The 17163-nt window shown below is 41.8% G+C and overlaps 3 protein-coding genes across 5 annotated transcripts; 2 read left to right on the top strand and 1 right to left on the bottom strand.

Annotated features, from left to right (window-relative positions):
• The first annotated feature begins 1003 nt into the window (after positions 1 to 1003).
• Positions 1004 to 7428, top strand: LOC130674001 (protein SCAI). The gene is made up of 4 exons (XM_057479247.1): positions 1004 to 1647; positions 3198 to 4048; positions 5659 to 6072; positions 6792 to 7428. Exons 1-4 carry the CDS (start codon positions 1454 to 1456, stop codon positions 7034 to 7036), a joined length of 1704 nt encoding a protein of 567 aa, XP_057335230.1. The 5' UTR covers positions 1004 to 1453; the 3' UTR covers positions 7037 to 7428.
• Positions 7429 to 8471: 1043 nt separating this feature from the next.
• Positions 8472 to 15040, top strand: LOC130674000 (uncharacterized). 3 transcript variants are annotated; one of them, XM_057479244.1, is made up of 3 exons: positions 8472 to 8811; positions 9522 to 9873; positions 10550 to 15040. In XM_057479244.1, exons 1-3 carry the CDS (start codon positions 8633 to 8635, stop codon positions 14783 to 14785), a joined length of 4767 nt encoding a protein of 1588 aa, XP_057335227.1. In that variant the 5' UTR covers positions 8472 to 8632; the 3' UTR covers positions 14786 to 15040. The 3 variants fall into 3 exon arrangements, with proteins under 3 accessions (XP_057335227.1, XP_057335228.1, XP_057335229.1); XM_057479245.1 differs by lacking the exon at positions 8472 to 8811 and adding an exon at positions 9034 to 9170; XM_057479246.1 differs by lacking the exon at positions 8472 to 8811 and adding an exon at positions 9199 to 9393.
• On the bottom strand, positions 14076 to 16435 carry LOC130674002 (negative elongation factor E). Its single transcript, XM_057479248.1, has 3 exons — positions 16214 to 16435; positions 15659 to 16146; positions 14076 to 15556 (listed from the first exon to the last, which is right to left on the bottom strand). Exons 1-3 carry the CDS (start codon positions 16292 to 16294, stop codon positions 15313 to 15315), a joined length of 813 nt encoding a protein of 270 aa, XP_057335231.1. The 5' UTR covers positions 16295 to 16435; the 3' UTR covers positions 14076 to 15312.
• Positions 16436 to 17163: the final 728 nt, after the last annotated feature.

Raw genomic sequence — 17163 nt, 5'->3', positions numbered from 1 at the left:
TTTCTCTCTTCATCTAACTAGGGTGCGGACCAGCGATCGTTGAACGCTAGGTACACAATACAAACTAAACCACCGCGCCCTGCTATTAATATCAGTTAACGAGCCGATATGATCGCCCAGATCGGTCTCTCGCTCCCTACAATTCCCAGGTCCCCTTTTTGCTGAGTCATAATTTTTTAAAAAATCAAACACCAAACAGTCAACGCCAATAAACCACAAAATTATCTCTAGCTTCGACTGAAGTCTCGAGCCTCCAGACTGTACTCATTCCAACTGGAACCCCTTGCTAAAATTATCAGCAAGATCTACTCATAATCGAGTATATTTCAGCCTACCGATCACCGGTCGCTCGATTTACATAATCATTAATGTATGCATACGTTTCGTATTCGGGCGAATTATACTTGCATACCCTACGAAAGCGGGGCCGCGGGTGGACTTGAACCCAAGGGTGCGGGTGGAACAGTCGCCAGTTTAAACAACTAGCCGGCACGCGAGAAACTCGATTGACTTGTAGATGAGGCGACAGTAGATATCGAGACTCCGAGAACTGTTCTCGGTTCAACCTACACCCTTTTCATCTCTCCTCCTCTCTCTTCTCTTGCCCTCCCCCGTTTCGCTTCATGCATAAAGTTATTTATCTAGTTAATTAATCTCCTGCAGCGGGAACTGACAGCAAATCTGTAACACATTCTAAATTCATTAGCAAACAAATATAGCAAACCCAATTACAAGTCCATCTGTAAGCTGCTTCATCAACTAGCAGAGTCTCCAAGTCCTGGAGCAGAGCAGGGTAAGAGCAGAGGGTAAGTTGTCTAGTCTGACCAGCAGGGATTTTTCTACTTGACACTTTACCACTCACCAAACAACCCCTATCGATTTTCCTGCTTTACCCATACGCCAGTGGCCTCCAAATGATGTCGTTGCAACCCTCAAACGAACGCTACCTTCAGCGGATTTCATAAAACACCGTGTGACTATTGATTGGCGCGGCAGTAGCTTGGAAAGCTTTACAGCAGCAGACAAAACGTAGGAATCGCGAGCGCTGTTGATCGAGGCTGAGTAGTAGTAGCAGCTCGTTAACTTCAGACAGTCTCGAGCTCGTCAGACTTAGAACTGCCGTCAGTCAGACCCTCAGGTTAAATAAATTTAGTAAAAGTGACACGTAAACTGATCAATCCCCGAAGTAGTCATCAGCGAGGTCCTCACAGTCACAAACCAAGTGCTATTTTAATAAAGTAATAAGTGATTAGGTTTGAAGATTGTGAAGGTTCAAGTGTTAATTCGGTGATCGGTGATAGCACCGGGCAGGGCGGGCAGAGACGCTGGCACTCACGACGAGACGAGAACCCGTGAGACAGCGGTTACGAACCGCTGGAAAATCATCCATTATTAGCACCAGCGTTAAAGTGGTGCTGTCGCCACGGGTCGACGGATTTCCCACGACGAAAAGATGGTCATGATGGCTGGTATGGACGAGCACGAGAGAAAAGTCGTCATGGAGTTCTGTCATCTGCTCGAAAAGAGCAAGCAGCTGTTCAACGGGTTGCGCGACCTACCCCAGTACGGGCACAAGCAGTGGCAGGCTTACTTTGGTCGGACGTTTGACATCTACACCAAGCTCTGGAAGTTCCAGCAGCAGCACAGGTAAACCTAGACAGAGCTCAATGCCTAGACAGTCCACCTGACTCTCGTCCGACACCTTCGTCGACGAACTCTATTTCAATTATGTTCATTTTCATTCTCATAATTATTATTATTATTATTATTGATATTATTATGTTACCTGTATGACTCACAGCCCCACCCCTGAAAAAATAATCCCCGAGTGGTGGTGGCCCCTTTCGCTTAGCCGCCACAACGCCCTACTTTGTCCACCCACTGTCGCTGTCCTTGGCTCGGGTCTACGCGTGTATCTTTATGTCTCTGTCTTTTCCTCGTACTCTTGTCCCTTTGGGTTTGCCTTGCGCCTTAAATTCCCTACGGCTTTGTGCATGTACGTCTGCCACCACCGAGGGTTCCTAACTGGAGACGAGTAGCCGCCGAGTGAATGGAATGAGGGTTCGATCGGCTGACGTGGATTCTCGATTTAAAACGGCTTTGTTTCGTGACAAGGACTCTCTATTATTATTTTTTATTTCTTTGCCTCTTTCTTTTATATTTATTTTCTTGCTGCTGTTATTATTGAGGCTAGATTTACGCCTACGGTGCCTACCAGCCTGCTATTGCTATATCCCAGCCCCCAGCAGCTATCATGCAAACCAGTATGACGTTAAATGATTCGGGGAATGCTATTGAGTATGCACGAGACATGGCCGAGATATGGGAATCCCGAGTATTCAGCTGTTATGCCGGTTAATATTATTGGGTATTTTGTGCGAGGGTTATTTGTAACATGCGGTAACAGTCGCTTTAAATTGAATTTTTATTTTTACTTTTATTGTTTTCTTGGGGATTAGGTGGCTTTTTTTATTTTTATTTTTATTTTACTATCGACTTGCTGACACTTGGAGGAGGACCAAATCCGTGTCCGTGTCCTGTGTCCTTGTTCCCGTTTCATGATCCAAATCCCTCATGATTTGGACAACTACCAATGGAGATTCGGATACTGTTTTTATTTTATTACTATTATTACTGTTACTTATATTACTTGAGTTAGTTTCATTTGTTTTACAAGCAATTACTTTTGCGTGATAACGAAATCGCGGTTCAATCTCAGTCCCAAGCCCAGACCCAATCCTACATGATGAAAAAACGTGACGGTCTTTAAAAGTTAAGTCTACCGTCGGATCAATAGACAAGCCTCGAGACGAGAATGAAAATGATGATTTTTCTTTGTACATACACGTGCTCCTCATCCCGAGTATTCTCGCTTTTTAATCACAAAGTAACCGTCGCTTTTAAATATACTCTTTTTTTTTTTTTTTTCGACTTTATGACTTTTTATTTATTAAATGATAAATATTTCTTGGTAGTTAGTTTTGAATAAAAAAATAACATTTAGTCTATAAGTTTAGTTCTTCAAAGTTTAAAAGCATTGAAACTGTAAATAATTAAATTAATTCAAAGTTGTCACTTGGATTGTTTCAAACACTAGGCCTTCAAACTTGTTAAAGACTATTTATAAGATCATTTATTAATTTATTTTTTTTTTTTTGCCGTAAGATGATGAGTAAAAAACGTTTTTTAAATTTCAGAGCAATATTGGACACAAAGTATGGGTTGAAAAGATGGCAAATAGGAGAGATAGCAAGTAAAATTGGGCAGCTGTATTATCATTATTATTTACGTACAAGTGAGACTTCGTACTTGCACGAAGCGTACTCATTTTACGCAGCGATCCGCGGCCGCGCTTATTACAGCCGCGCTGCCAAGGAAGACCGCAGCGACCTTATGGTAAAGAAGCTTCGCTACTACGCGCGTTTTATTGTCGTATGTTTGCTTTTGAACAAAATGAAGCTGGTACGTGAGCTGGTGGGAGAGTTGGACGCCCAGATCGCCGACTACGCGAGCACATACGAGCCCGAGGACCAGGTCGAGTGGAATCTGGTGCTGGACGAGATAAAAGGATTCGTCAAAGCCGAGTCGGCGGTGGGTGTCCTCTACGCGGACTCAAACCCCGTGGTGCTGACCCACCGACTGGGCCCACTGACGTCGCCGCCGATCGAACGATCGTCACCCATGTGCCTCACTCTGCAAGAGATACTGATCGTCGGCAACTGCGCCGACCAGGTAAAGTTCAGTGAACTCTCAGTGGATATGTTTAGAATGCTACAGACCCTCGAGCGCGAGCCACGCGATGATCCAACGCACATTCACGACGCCTCTCCCGCGGGTCGACTGCCCTTCCGACCCGGGCCCTATCCGGGTCCGGAAAACGGGATGCCCAGGCGGGACAATCCTCACAAGTACCTGCTTTATAAGCCGACCTACAGCCAGGTTCAGGTTTTCCTGGCCAGTGGTTTCAAAGAGTTACCGGCTAATGGAGCGCTTTTGCTTTATTTGTCTGCTGATGGATGCTTTTCTACTGTTAAACATCCCGAAGAGAGTAAGTATTTTACATAAATATACTCTTCCCTCACCAAACATACAACTTATATCAGATTCCACATTGATGATAACACCGGCACACAAAAAAAAATAAGTTCTCTGTACTTTTGACGGGACCGATTTATTCCCATGTATTTTGACCCGCTGAATCCGAATCCGAGGTCCGTTTAACCCGTACACCCTCAGATTTTTAGAAAACTTTAAAAAACCTCAAAAATACACAAAAATCGACTGTTTTTCAAACTTATAAATTTTTTTAACCCTAACTAAGCATGATTTTTATGTACTTCGGTCCTCCACATACTAACCTGAAGTTTATTTAAAACATTAGCCATTTAAAGTCTGAGTAAATTCCAAAAATTTTTTTATGTTTTAGGCCAAAATATTTTTTTTATATATATCACAGATCGAACAATATGATTTCTTTTATTTATTTCGATTTAAAAATTGATTTTTGTTATACCAAATTTTATTTTTTTAGATTTTTTGGGAATTTTTGCCATTTATTTAAAATTTTAGAGATGTCTGAGCCATGGATGTTCGAGAATTATATGTGACAGATAAACATACATGAAAATAATTATTTATTTAGCCCTATAAAATTTTTTTCATCACAATACTAAGAATTTTTTTGCTTTTTTGCAATTTTTTGGGATTTTTTGGAATTTACTCAGACTTTAAATGGCTAATGTTTTAAATAAACTTCAGGTTAGTATGTGGAGGACCGAAGTACATAAAAATCATGCTTAGTTAGGGTTAAAAAAATTTATAAATTTGAAAAACAGTCGATTTTTGTGTATTTTTGAGGTTTTTTAAAGTTTTCGAAAAATCTGAGGGTGTACGGGTTAAACGGACCTCGGATTCGGATTCAGCGGGTCAAAATACATGGGAATAAATCGGTCCCGTCAAAAGTACAGAGAACTTATTTTTTTTTGTGTGCCGGTGTAATTTAAATTTCATCACCGGCAGCTCAGTTGCGAACATCCGCCGGTAATCTAAAGGTCGGCGGTTCGATTCCGACTATCGGTTTTTTTTTCTGTAATCTGATATAAATTTATTTTATACAAATTATTTATCTATTTTTATAAATTTATTCGTCTGAAGAACATAATTTAAAAAAAAATTCTAGTGGGGCAAAATGGGCCGTTCAAAATGATAAAAAGTCTATTTTACCTCTATTTCATAAATATATATACATATTATATGGTCGAATGAATAACCGCGTGAAAAAAAGTTAAAGTTTTTTTTTCCGACAAAAAATGAAAATTGTTAAAATATTGGGTGACCTGAATTTCTTTTATATTTTACTTTTTGTCCGCGCTATCGATAAAAGTCTTTTTATAAATGGAGCGTAGAATTTAATATTAATTTTGGGTTAATCGGGAAATAATAAAAGAATTAAATTTAACGTAAAAACATATTGGTTTTTATTAATAAAGGGATTTAAATAAAATGATATTTATCGGCAGCCGGAATCACAGAAAAGAGGGGGTGGGAAAATAAAAAAGTAAATAATGGATAAATAAATAGTTGTAACAGATAGTGTATAAAATATTGAATTGACGAGAGTCCCACCGGATGTTCTTTTATTATTTTAATTGTGCAAAGTGGGTTACGACCTGGGAGGCGTGTCAACGAGCAGCAAACGTGATCCGGAGCACGGAAAAAGGCCTAGCGGCGGCAAGGAGCCACACTGTCTCTATCCCGGGGACTTGTATCCGTTCACGAGGAAGCCGCTGTTCGTGGTTGTCGACTCGGACAACAGCTACGTGTTCCAGCAGATACCCAGATACTTTGGGCAGCCGCTTATGGTGTTGATGTCGCCCCAGGAGACGCCCTCGACCCTAAGGGACCTGCGCCACGGAGGCAGTCTCTTCACTCTATTCCTTCACTCTCCTCTCGCCGCCTTCTGCCTTATATGCAACGTCGGTAGCCTCGCCGTGCATCATTGGGAACGCTGCCAGAGCTACGTCGAACGATTCCTCGTTGAGGCAAGCCGGCTCGTCATTCGTTCCAGATGCGGTAAGCAACATTAAAACCCCTCTCATACCTATAATATATATCTACTTAATTTATGATACCACTATTTCTTACGCCACCGCATTTCTATCTATATATCTCAAGTTCTACAGTCGACCCATTTTCGCAGATACTTTTTATTGGCCTGTGAGAATTTATTAGCGAATTTTTAAATTAGTTAATATTGATATTTGCATACGGAACTCTTGGCAAGCTTGGGCCAACACGTTTCCATGTACTTTCAATTTATACTAGTACACTTGCTTACTTTTATTTAACGCTGCTTAAAAGTTTTCGATACCTTGGGACTTAAGTTAAATACGGCTGTAATTAAAGCTTGGAAAAAATTGTTTGTTTTTAAAATGAAATGCAAAAGTAGGTGCACAGTTGAATTTGTAGTAAAATTTCTTTTTATTTGAGTACCCACATCGATATATTCAAAAACCAAAAAATTTTCAAAAAAAAAAAAAAATTCCTATTTTTTCAAAAATAAATAATTTCCTGGTGTAGTCGATACAATTTCGAGTAAAATGAGTACCCACATCGCTATCTTTTGACCAAGTGCACCCAAAAGTACTGAGTAATTATTTTCCACCAATTACACCAAACCATCACCACTTTCTCAGAATATATCGATGTGGGTACTCATTCTTTTCAGAATTTCATAACCTACACTAATCCACGAGCAAAATATAAAAAAAAAAATTTGTTCGACTTTCCAGAAAGCAGCATACTACAATTTTTCGGTGACGACTTTCTCCGACTGCTGGTGGTGCGCTACGTGTTCTGCGACGTGGTCCTGCACCTGCACAGGTCCTTCCGAGGGCGTCACCAGCGGCCGTGCTGCCACCCGCAACTCCCGGAAGCCGACGTGCTCCAGCACCCGGCGCTCCAGCACATAGTCCTGGACCTCGCGGGGTGTCTCGACGCACGAGATCACTTTCTGGACAGCAATGAACTAGCCTGACCCCGGCGGGATTCCTCTCGTCTGGATCGTGACTACGACACAGCATCCCCCTCGTTGTACACAAATTATCACAATTACGACTACAATTACGACAATTACAATTACAATAATAAAATCGTTACATTGAGACCTCATTAAACCGCGTCTCGCACTTGATTATAAATATCTCTATATATATACATATATACATATACATATCTACACACATATACATATATATATGTATATATGTCTTATTATATATGTACGTAAATATTTTTACTTAAGTTAATTTTAAATATTTTATTTAACTTTTTTTTTTCGTCACTCATTACTTTAACTTGTTATTAATTAAAACTCGTTAAAGTTAATTTTATTTATCCCTCATGTTCTCAAGATACTCGAAAAAAAAATAATAATAACAAACGTTTTTATACTTGAAATACACGTTAACTAGATTAGGATTAAATGCTATTTTTCGAAAAAAAAAAAAAAAAAAAAAAAATCAGAGTATCGCTTAAAATTTATTACAAATTAATTAAAAAACAAACTATCAATAATTAACTATAAAAAAAAATTTTAATTAGTTTAGAAAAAAAAAAAAACCGCGAGGCAGCCGATCGATTTCGTCGTCTACCTCGCGAGAAAAAATAAATCCTCAATAACCCTCGTCTTTTATCTCCTCGAAAAAAATTTTCGTTACGGCAGCTATAATTAGTCCTAATTAAAAATAACAATAATAAAAAGTTGTATTGAAGTTTAAAAAAAATTAAAAACTATTTTTTACACTTAAACAAGTTTTAAATTAGTCTAGAGTGTTGAAAATCTAAATTTAAAGTACTTTTATAAAAAAAAACTAAAAAAACCAAAGTTAAGATGTTTTAGCGGTAACGAAAATTTGAAAATGGTTTATTTGGATTAGAAGCCGATGATCGGAATGACAGCGAGTACTTTGACCCTGGGTGATCTGAATTATAATTCGGTTGGCATCGGTGCAAGAATGGGAGCGATCGGCGGATTGCGTGGCCGGTCGATGCTCGAGAGCCGACGAGAGAACCGTCGGCAGGGCGAAAAGGGACTAGACGGTTAAAAAATGAGCGTGCAAGGGAGAAAGATGATGCTGCAGACAGGGATATGCGCCAGCGCAATCACCTTCGCGATAACACAGCCAACTCATTGCGTCGTCGAGCCACCTAGAGTATGTAGTAACGTTAAGTTAAACTAATCTAAGTGAATAAGAACCGAGCAAGACGACTCACCTATAAATAATCACGCCAATATATATTTATATATGCATACATACATACATGCATTCGTACATATATATAAATATATTGTTGGCATGAACAAAGTGCCAGAGTAAGTGGAAGCAAATAACCCGGTGGTGGTGGCAGCCGTCGAGGTGGTGGCAGCGGCTTCGGCAAGATCTGACGAGCAGTACCCAAGCTGGGTGGCAGCTTCTTCAGCTCTCCTCTCCGAGTATTCGGAGGTGGAGGGCATTGTCACACGGATGGTGGCAAACGTTATCAGTTTGGGAGTAGGTTAAAACAGTGTCCAGAAGGTGATAACCGAGAGCCAGAAGAGGCTCAACCTCATCCGGAAGAGGACCACAGAGTGATGGAGCATGAGAAGGGCCGGACATCGCGAGCCTCGTCGACGTCCAGCCTCGGGAGAGAAGTGAGATGCGGGTGCCAGTACTTCCAGAGCGACTCCCTGCTGCCAGAGCGACGGGCGATGATGATGCTGTCACGACCTTCGTCTCGCGGCTCCGCCAAGATTCCATCAGCTGGCATTTGGTAAGTGTGCTAGACTCTTTATTGCTAGTCTATTAATTTTAATACCGATCTAATTATCGCTCCAGATGGTATTTAACATTTTCTGACGGTAGGTCAGGTTATTAAATGCTGGAGGGTATTTAAAGACGTGACGAGCTATTTCGTAATAGTCTTAGCAATGTAGTGGATTTTAGATTGAGATCGAGTGTGTGAGTAAATGAGTAAGTGAGTGAGTGTGTGCATGTGGGTAGTAGTTTGGGTTACAGTCCCGGCGTCAACTAGTAGTAGCTATTTAAGGTCCGCCCGGGTCGCTATAGTTAGAATAGCATCTGAGGCGGTCAGCTCTTAGCTCTCACTCTCAATAGCTCCACTACCAACTGGTAAATTCCGCGGACTCGGCAGTCCAGTCGCTGGCCTTTGCTCTCTTTTTTCACTCCATTAACATCGACCGTTGCATCAACGTCAGTCCATTAGCTACGTAACGTCCATCAACTGCATAATGTATCTGCAGACCTTGGAGATACATTTCCAATCACTGTGTGCTAATAAATTTATAGATTCATCTCAACACACTCGCGTCATCATTGCATAGATAATTAACAAGTGATCACACGCTTTTAAATAAATATTACTGTCATCCTAGTGTTAATAATAATAATAACAGTAGGAGTAGATGTTGCTGGTGATAACAGTGTTGGGATAAACTGACACGGAATGAATTTTTCACGCAGTGAGCACGAGTACGAGCCGGTGGGCGCGGGGATGTCGCCGAAGACAGTGGGGCCAGCACCGGTGGTCAGGATCCTCGACACGGACATCGTGCCGGTGGGTGACAGCGACGACAGCATCGACGTGGGCGGACGCTTTAGCCCAGGGCCGATTCTCGTCGGGGACGTGGTCCTGCCACTTGATGGCCGCATCGAGGACAGTGCGATGGAGAGCCGGGAACTGGGAAGCGGCGAGCTCTCCTCCGAGGAACCCGAGACCGCGCAGGAGCTACAGGACAGGCTTGAGGAAAGATTTTTCAACGCGGCGACCCCCGTCACCGAATCCAGGACCGACGGCGAGATCAACACGAGTCAGGTCAGTGTTTTTAAATTTTTTCTCTTTAATTGTTGGCTGAGATTCGCGATTAGCCAACGGTATTTATTTGTTTTTCTTGATACTAAATAAAGACGATACCAGAGTCGTAGTCGTACGTCAGAGACGGAATTCGCATACCACGTGCCGCAATAATTAATTGTACTTGAGATAGTTAACACTAAGCAGACATTAGTAAATTATTTTTATTATAAAGAGGAGTCGGAAAAAAAAATACTGATAAAAATATTTTTTTTGATTAATTATTAAATTAAAATTTGAAATTATCGTTTTTTTCCCGGTGATTAAATTTATAAATAAATAAATAAATTTACTGTAGAACTTTTTAAAATAATTTTAGTGTGACAGGAAAAATTAGGTTGTATTTATTTTATTTTTATTATTATTAGTATTAAATAAAATATTGTTGACTTAGCGAGAAACGGTTGACGTTATTGTTGCGAAATGAGCTTTAAATATATATTTAAAATTATGTCGTTTCCAAAAATATTTAATCTAATTCAAGATCTTTTACAACGAAAGTAAGCGCTGCTGACTCGTTTTCTCTTGGCAGTCATTGTATATTTATCATTCTTGTAAATATGTAATATATAACTTGCATGACTAAATGTTGGTATAAATATTCCGACGTAAATAAGATAATTAATTTAATTTGTAGGTGGACTCATCGGTGATGGAGGAGTTACCGCTGCGACGAGGTGCGAGGGGGCTGCCCTACAAAATTCGAACTCAAGCTGGAAAATTACGTACGCGATTAAAAAATATTCAACGACCCAATTTCACACTTCCCGCAAACGAGCGAAGACACAAATCATCCCCTAAAATTCGTTCCGATAGATCTAAATCCGATAAATCTAAATCACGATCATCCGACAAGTCATCGACACTAGAAAGATCATCTAAATCATCATCGACAGACAAACGAACACGAATGGAAAGAATACGAGCGTCATTACCAGATCGTCCGCGTTTTTCATTGCCAGATAAATCAAAATTTACGTTACCCGATCGGCCTAAATTTAATTTTCCTCAACGGGCTAAATTTCATTTACCGGAACGCCCTAAAATAAATTTACCAAAAATGCCGACGAGATCGAGCTTCCGGTTACCGGCAATGCCGGGTCGACGAAGGGCTCCGTCGCTGGCCGAGCAGCAGCGACAGTACAGCAACGAGTCCAACGCGGGATCGCGTAAAAATATTTTTGATTTCGCGACGGTACCGCGTTTATTTGACAGAAAATCAAAGGCCGCTAAAGACTACGCGACATCGTCACCAAAGGAATCGCGGGCATCGTCATCGGGAACAGCAACTGAGAGCGCGACTTTACCGCGAGCTAAAAAACCTAAAGGTTCTTTTGGTAACAGATGGACTCAGCGTTTTACTGACATTAAATTTGCTGACGATGACGAGGATGGGCCGACGTCGATTGAACAGGAAAAACCGTGGCAGCAAACAGCGTTAGAGAAACCTAGACTATCGTTACGAGGTCAAGAGTCTTTAGAAGGGTCGGAACCGCTGGGCTGGGAAGAGTCTGACGAACGTCGTAAAAGTCTTCAAACTGAAGAGCTCCCTTACCATCATGATTTTAGAGTACCAGAGGACCGAGAACAAGAGGAAGAGCATCACCAGCAGCACAAGCATCAAGAAGCTATGAAAAAAATACTTAGTCGTGCGAGTAAAATATTCCGTGGAGACTCGGAAGACTCGTACGAGCCACCGCAAATCGATCCCCGACTGTACGGTGATCAGAATGTTGCTCTCGAAGACTCTGGAGGCAGCAAAGAAAGGGATTTATATCGAGTGGCCTTTGAACCTGTGGACCCTCGAGAGTATAAAAAGGCACATGCCAGAGACAAACGTGCGGAGGCGGTGACACCAGAAGTGGAGATGCCTGAGGAACGAGTGGAGCTCGGGGAGCTCGGGGAGGAGGAGATAGACGAGGAGTTGGAGGAGGAAGAAGAAATGGAAGTTGAAGAGGAAGAGATTGAGGAAAATATAGAACAGTCTAGTGAACTTGAAGAGGACACGTCAGCTCGTTCTGATCGAGAGCAACAGGCCTCGAGTGGGAGCTCCTGCGATCGTCGGCGTCGCGGTGTCATTGAGGAAATTGATTCCGATGAATTCTTTTTACGTGCCAAAGGCATCAGTCAAGATGACATGCATGTAGGGAGATACTTGACCAGCGAAATACGGGATGCATTGAGAACGCCGGTTAATGCTCTCGCGGACCAAGTGACTGTGGTGGCTAAGCCTCCTCAGAGACCACAGCGTACTCGCTCGATGAGAAAGCGGGAGTCCGTTGAATCATATGACCCTGCACCAATGAGGCCTAAGCGTCGCAGCCAGGAGTCGGACTATGACTCCCGGTTGCATGAAAATGACGACAGTTTCTCGGAATCGAGGCATAGAATTGTTTACCACGCAGAGTCAGCGCCCCTGGACCTAGACCGACAGGAACCACTGGATGACATCGTCGTCGTCAAGCCGATTCGCAGGAAATCGCGCACCTCGCTGCGTAGTTCTTCCCAGGTGCCTTCTGACCCCATAAAAGAAATTTCTCCAGAGCTACCGATACCTCCGGCAGTTCCTAAGAGACGTAAGCGACGAGTTCATGATAAACTGGAGATTAATTTGCGTATCAATGGAATTGAATCGTGTAACGGTCATCATATTGATCATGTCGATCATCTAGATCATGTTGATGTGATTGAAGAGCGTGTCAGGCCCAAATCAGAGCCGCCGATGAAACCAACGAGAGTTCCAAGTCACGAGACAATTAGCATCACTTCAAAAGTCGACGAGGAAGAGTACATTGAACCGGCGCCAGTACCTCCGAAGAGACACTCACGTTCAAGAACGACATCGATATTTCAAGACGATGATAGAACGTCTCGAGAAGCCGAGTCAATACCCGAGTTGGGATACGACATTGAAGAGATGCAGCGGGACGACGACAGTGCGAGGTTCGAACTCCCAGGTTACGCGATAATTGAGAAGCGGGAGAAACCACCCAGACCTCCTCCACCCCGCAAACGACGTAAAGATAAATTTGCCACCGTCCCTAGATCTATGGGAGGCCCGGTCCGACCAATGAGGAACTACAGTACCCTGAGGCCCAGATCACGGACGCCGTCAGTAGTCTCAAAGACCCCACAGGAAGATGACTTGACGCCTTACGTCGAGATCGAGTCCGATGACGAGCACAAAAATTTACTTAGCGGCGAAGTGATGAGTAAAATGGCAACTAGACCTCTGCCGGCACCCCCACGCCCACCGCGGGCTAAAAAAGATAAAAGCAAAGTCAGCCATGTGGAAGAGGAGCCAATGGAGTATGGAGGCGATCTAACGGAAGCTTATGCTTCAACACAAACCGATCCACTGCCAGATGACATGGTCATTGAGGAAGAAATAACCCAAGCTAAACTGGTCGTCGCTCCTTCGAGTTCCGGTTCCCAGATTATGGTCTCCATGGAACGAATTCCCAGTCCCGCGTACTTCAGACCAAGTCTTACGGCCATTTCACACGAAAGAATACCCAGTCCCCAGGAGTTTTACACGAGATCATCAGCGATTTCGGAACCAGACATCAGAGGATCGCGGATTACACCTGACCGTGATGTTCTAGACTCCAGAGACCGTGTGCCTGATGTTCCACCTCTACCGCAAGCCAAAGAAGAACTCTATCCACTGAGAAGTAAAAGTCCTTCAATGCCTCGCGATGTTCATCCAGAAAGACCAGACTCGAGGATCGTAGGCCTAGAAGAACTCGAAGAAAGACTGTCAGCTTTTCTCAACAATGAAACGCTAAAAATATCAAGCCTCGAAGTCGCCGATCTCAAAGTAGACCGACTCAGTGTCGCGAATCTCGAGGCTCACAAAATATCAGCCTCTGAGATCGACGCGGTGGTGGTCTCTGCCTCGGAGATAGCAAACGCCAGTGAAGAAGACCACGCAGTTCATCCGTCCCTGCTTGAAGAATTGATAGCAATCAAAGCCCAACTGGAGCTCGTGTCGACTCAAGTCCAGGAGAGCCAAGACAAAGACCCGCACTCTCAAGATTCGCGTACAGATTCAACTATCGCAGAAGTTAAGTTCCCGTTCAGAGACTCGAGAGCCATTGAACCGGATCACCTGCAGCTGGACCCACTGACCAGAACCACAGAAACACGGGCGATATTTTCTAGTCAAGGAGTCGAGCGTCCTCCAAGTCCGGTGACTATTCCAAGTGAACCAAAGCCCAAAGAACCCGAGAAACCAAAGCCCGCTGAAGATCTGCCCAAAGAACGAGAACGAGATCGGTCTCGCTCCAGTTCCCCTGTCGGACTATGTCTGAGACAAACCGCATCTCCAGTTCGGTCACTGCCTCCAGTGATTTCGGTGACCCCCGACAGCCCCGATACTCTGCACCAACTATTCGAATCCGCAGAAATAAAACCTCAGCGCGCAACAATAACTTACTCAGACATCGAACCAGAACGGCAATCGCGTCCATCATCACCACCGACTCATTCGCGTCCTTCATCGCCTTCGAGTCAGTCCCGTCCATCATCGCCGCCACAGCAACAATTTATAGCATTTACATCATCCCAAATTCCTCCCCAATTCTTCGCTCTGTCATCAGCAACTCACACCGACGAGCCCAGTATAATTGACATGACCCAGCAGCTGGTCCGCGCACTCAGACTCGCCGGCAAACGCGCCATGAGACACTTTGTCAACTACATGGTGTCGCGAGTGACCCGCGAAGAGTCCGAGGCCAAGATCAGAGAAATCGAACTCGCGATCTGCGCGCTCCTGCTCATCATCGCCGGACTGATAATCGTCTGCTTCGCTGGACCCCGCACCATCACCCACCATCACCACTGGGACTACTTCAATCCTCCGCGGTTATAATTTTGTTTATTCTCCAACTTAAAACCCTAACACTTAAATTTAATTAACGATTGCTCTCTATTTAAATTTTTTTAAATCTTCAGCAATCGTTTTCTAGGATAATTATGTTTTTTAAATACGACGTTAATAAATCCGTTTGTATATTACTATTTAAAAAAATATATATAATATATATTGAGGTATATTTGTACTACAATTGTTAAATCAGTGTGATCTGTTGATACTTATGTTTAATAAAGTCCAAGTTATTGAACACTTGACATCCATTTATTTACAATTATTTACATCTATTATTAATGATACTGAAGTTAGCAGACGTCTAATATTTTTTGGATTTTTGTTTAGACGGTAAATTTGAAAAAAAAAAAAATTTGAAAAAATTGCACCTTTAGTTTTTTAAATTTTTTACGTGTGCATATTTTTATTTTTTATTTTTTTGTAATTGATTTGTTGAAAAAATAAATCCAAAAATTTTGAATTGTCTGCTAACTTCAGGATCATCTATTATTATTATTAATATACTAGAACTATTGGAACAAATCTTCGTCATAAACTTTCATGTCTCTGCCGTCTTTGTGGGCACTCTTCTGTGAGTAATTAGCAGCGATGGATGACCAGACAGCACTTGACGTAGTGTCGTTTATTGGTTCAATAACTGGCTGCCGACGAGCTAAAGATACTTTCAGCTGAATTGATGAAACCATGCTGCCGTCCATCTCGCTTATTGCGCGCTCGGCTGCTTCCGGTTTGTCAAAGGTAATGAAGCCACGGCTGAAATCATTTTTTAGTTAACAAAAAATAAATAAATCGATAACCCGGTGAACCCTAAGACCGGTAAATTCAAAATTAAAACTGTCCGGGTGGACGACTCACTTCTTCTCGGCCTCCATCGAAATATTCAAGATGCTGCCGAAAGAGGTGAAGTGTTTCTTCAAGTAGTCCTCGGAGATTTTGTACCCCGAGACGAAGATGGTGTTGCCGGCCCGCGGCTTGAGCTCGGGCTTCAGAGGAGTCTTGTCGACGGGCCTGGTGTCGCTCTTGGCGCTGACGAACGACTCGTAGAGACCCTTGACCCGGGGTCTGGCTGCGGCGTCGGCTTCCTCTTCTTCCGGTTGGGTGGGACAGAAGGGTTGGTACGAGGAGATGGTCTTCTCGGTGCTGTTCAGTTTCCGCTCCAGGCCTCTCGGGCGCTTGAAAGACTGCTCAGGTCTCTTGGGGGTCTTCGGCGCAGTTATCACCCCGGACTTTATCAGTTTCTTAGCGACTTCTCTTGCATCGCGCGCTTCTGTAGGACGCTTTGGTGCCTGGGGCATTCGCTCTGGCTCTGGTTTTGGAGTTTTCAAATCTTGTAGGGCTTTTTTCTGAAAATTATTATTGTTGTCAACAAAAAATTAACCTCAAATAAATATTTAAGAAAAATTAAATTACCTTTCGTTTTAATTTATTGTATTTGTCTTGCAGCATTTTTTCTTCCTCAGTTAAATTTGAGGGGAAGTGTAAGTAGACCATTTTTTATTATTTATGTTTTAATAGATAATTTTAATAATAATAATACACAACACAATTATTTAAAAATGATGTCTTGTTTACTGATCTCTATAATAATTTGACAGCTGATCTCATAGTTCGCGGTTGTCACTAACCTCAACATGTGCATATCAGCGCCTCTGAGTGGTCGCTCTGGAAAAAAACTTGCGCATGCGCAGATGTTGAAGCGCATTGTTTCTACGTTTTTAAGCGCCAGTATTTAAAAAATTTTTTTTTTATGATTGCGTATTAGCGTCGTCAGAGTTTACGGCGGGTTATTTTATGTCTATATATTACCAAAAAATATATAATAATAGAATCCATGATCTTGAAGTTAGCAGACAATTGAAAATTTTTAGGTTTTTTTTTTAACAATTAAATTTAAAGAAAAAAAAAATTAAAAATATGCACAAGTAGAAAATTAAAAAAACTATAGGTGCAATTTTTTCAAATATTTTTTTTTTTATAATTTACGGTCTAAAAGAAAATCCAAAAATTATTAGATGTCGGCTAACTTCAGTATCATATATGATTCTGAAATTAACCGACATCTAATAATTTTTGGAATTTTTCAAAATCATAAATTACAAAAAAAAAAATATTTTAAGAAATTGCACTTATAGTTTTTTAAATTTTCTACAAGTGCATATTTTTAGTTTTTTTAATTTTTGTAATTAACTAGTCGAAAATAAAATCCAAAAATTTTTAATTGTCTGCTAAATTATGATCCTGAAGTTAGCAGACAATTCAAAATTTTTTGATTTTTTTTTGAACAATTAAATTTGAAGAAAAAAAAACTAAAAATATGCACATGTAGAAAATTTAAAAAACTACAGGTGCAATTTTTTCAA

The sequence above is a fragment of the Microplitis mediator genome, chromosome 8 (assembly GCF_029852145.1).
Source record: "Microplitis mediator isolate UGA2020A chromosome 8, iyMicMedi2.1, whole genome shotgun sequence".
Lineage (NCBI taxonomy): Eukaryota > Metazoa > Arthropoda > Insecta > Hymenoptera > Braconidae > Microplitis > Microplitis mediator.
Note: the sequence above shows the minus strand (reverse complement) of the source record. Positions and strands in the feature narration are given on the sequence as shown.

Coding starts and splice junctions, on each gene's coding strand:
- LOC130674001 (XM_057479247.1), top strand. CDS start 1,454: ATGGTCATGATGGCTGGTATGGACGAGCACGAGAGAAAAGTCGTCATG. Junction 1,648..3,197: donor AAGTTCCAGCAGCAGCACAG/GTAAACCTAGAC, acceptor TTTAAATTTCAG/AGCAATATTGGACACAAAGT. Junction 6,073..6,791: donor CGTCATTCGTTCCAGATGCG/GTAAGCAACATT, acceptor TCGACTTTCCAG/AAAGCAGCATACTACAATTT.
- LOC130674000 (XM_057479244.1), top strand. CDS start 8,633: ATGGAGCATGAGAAGGGCCGGACATCGCGAGCCTCGTCGACGTCCAGC. Junction 8,812..9,521: donor ATTCCATCAGCTGGCATTTG/GTAAGTGTGCTA, acceptor TTTTTCACGCAG/TGAGCACGAGTACGAGCCGG. Junction 9,874..10,549: donor GCGAGATCAACACGAGTCAG/GTCAGTGTTTTT, acceptor TTTAATTTGTAG/GTGGACTCATCGGTGATGGA.
- LOC130674002 (XM_057479248.1), bottom strand. CDS start 16,294: ATGGTCTACTTACACTTCCCCTCAAATTTAACTGAGGAAGAAAAAATG. Junction 16,147..16,213: donor ACAATAAATTAAAACGAAAG/GTAATTTAATTT, acceptor AATAATTTTCAG/AAAAAAGCCCTACAAGATTT. Junction 15,557..15,658: donor TCGATGGAGGCCGAGAAGAA/GTGAGTCGTCCA, acceptor AAATGATTTCAG/CCGTGGCTTCATTACCTTTG.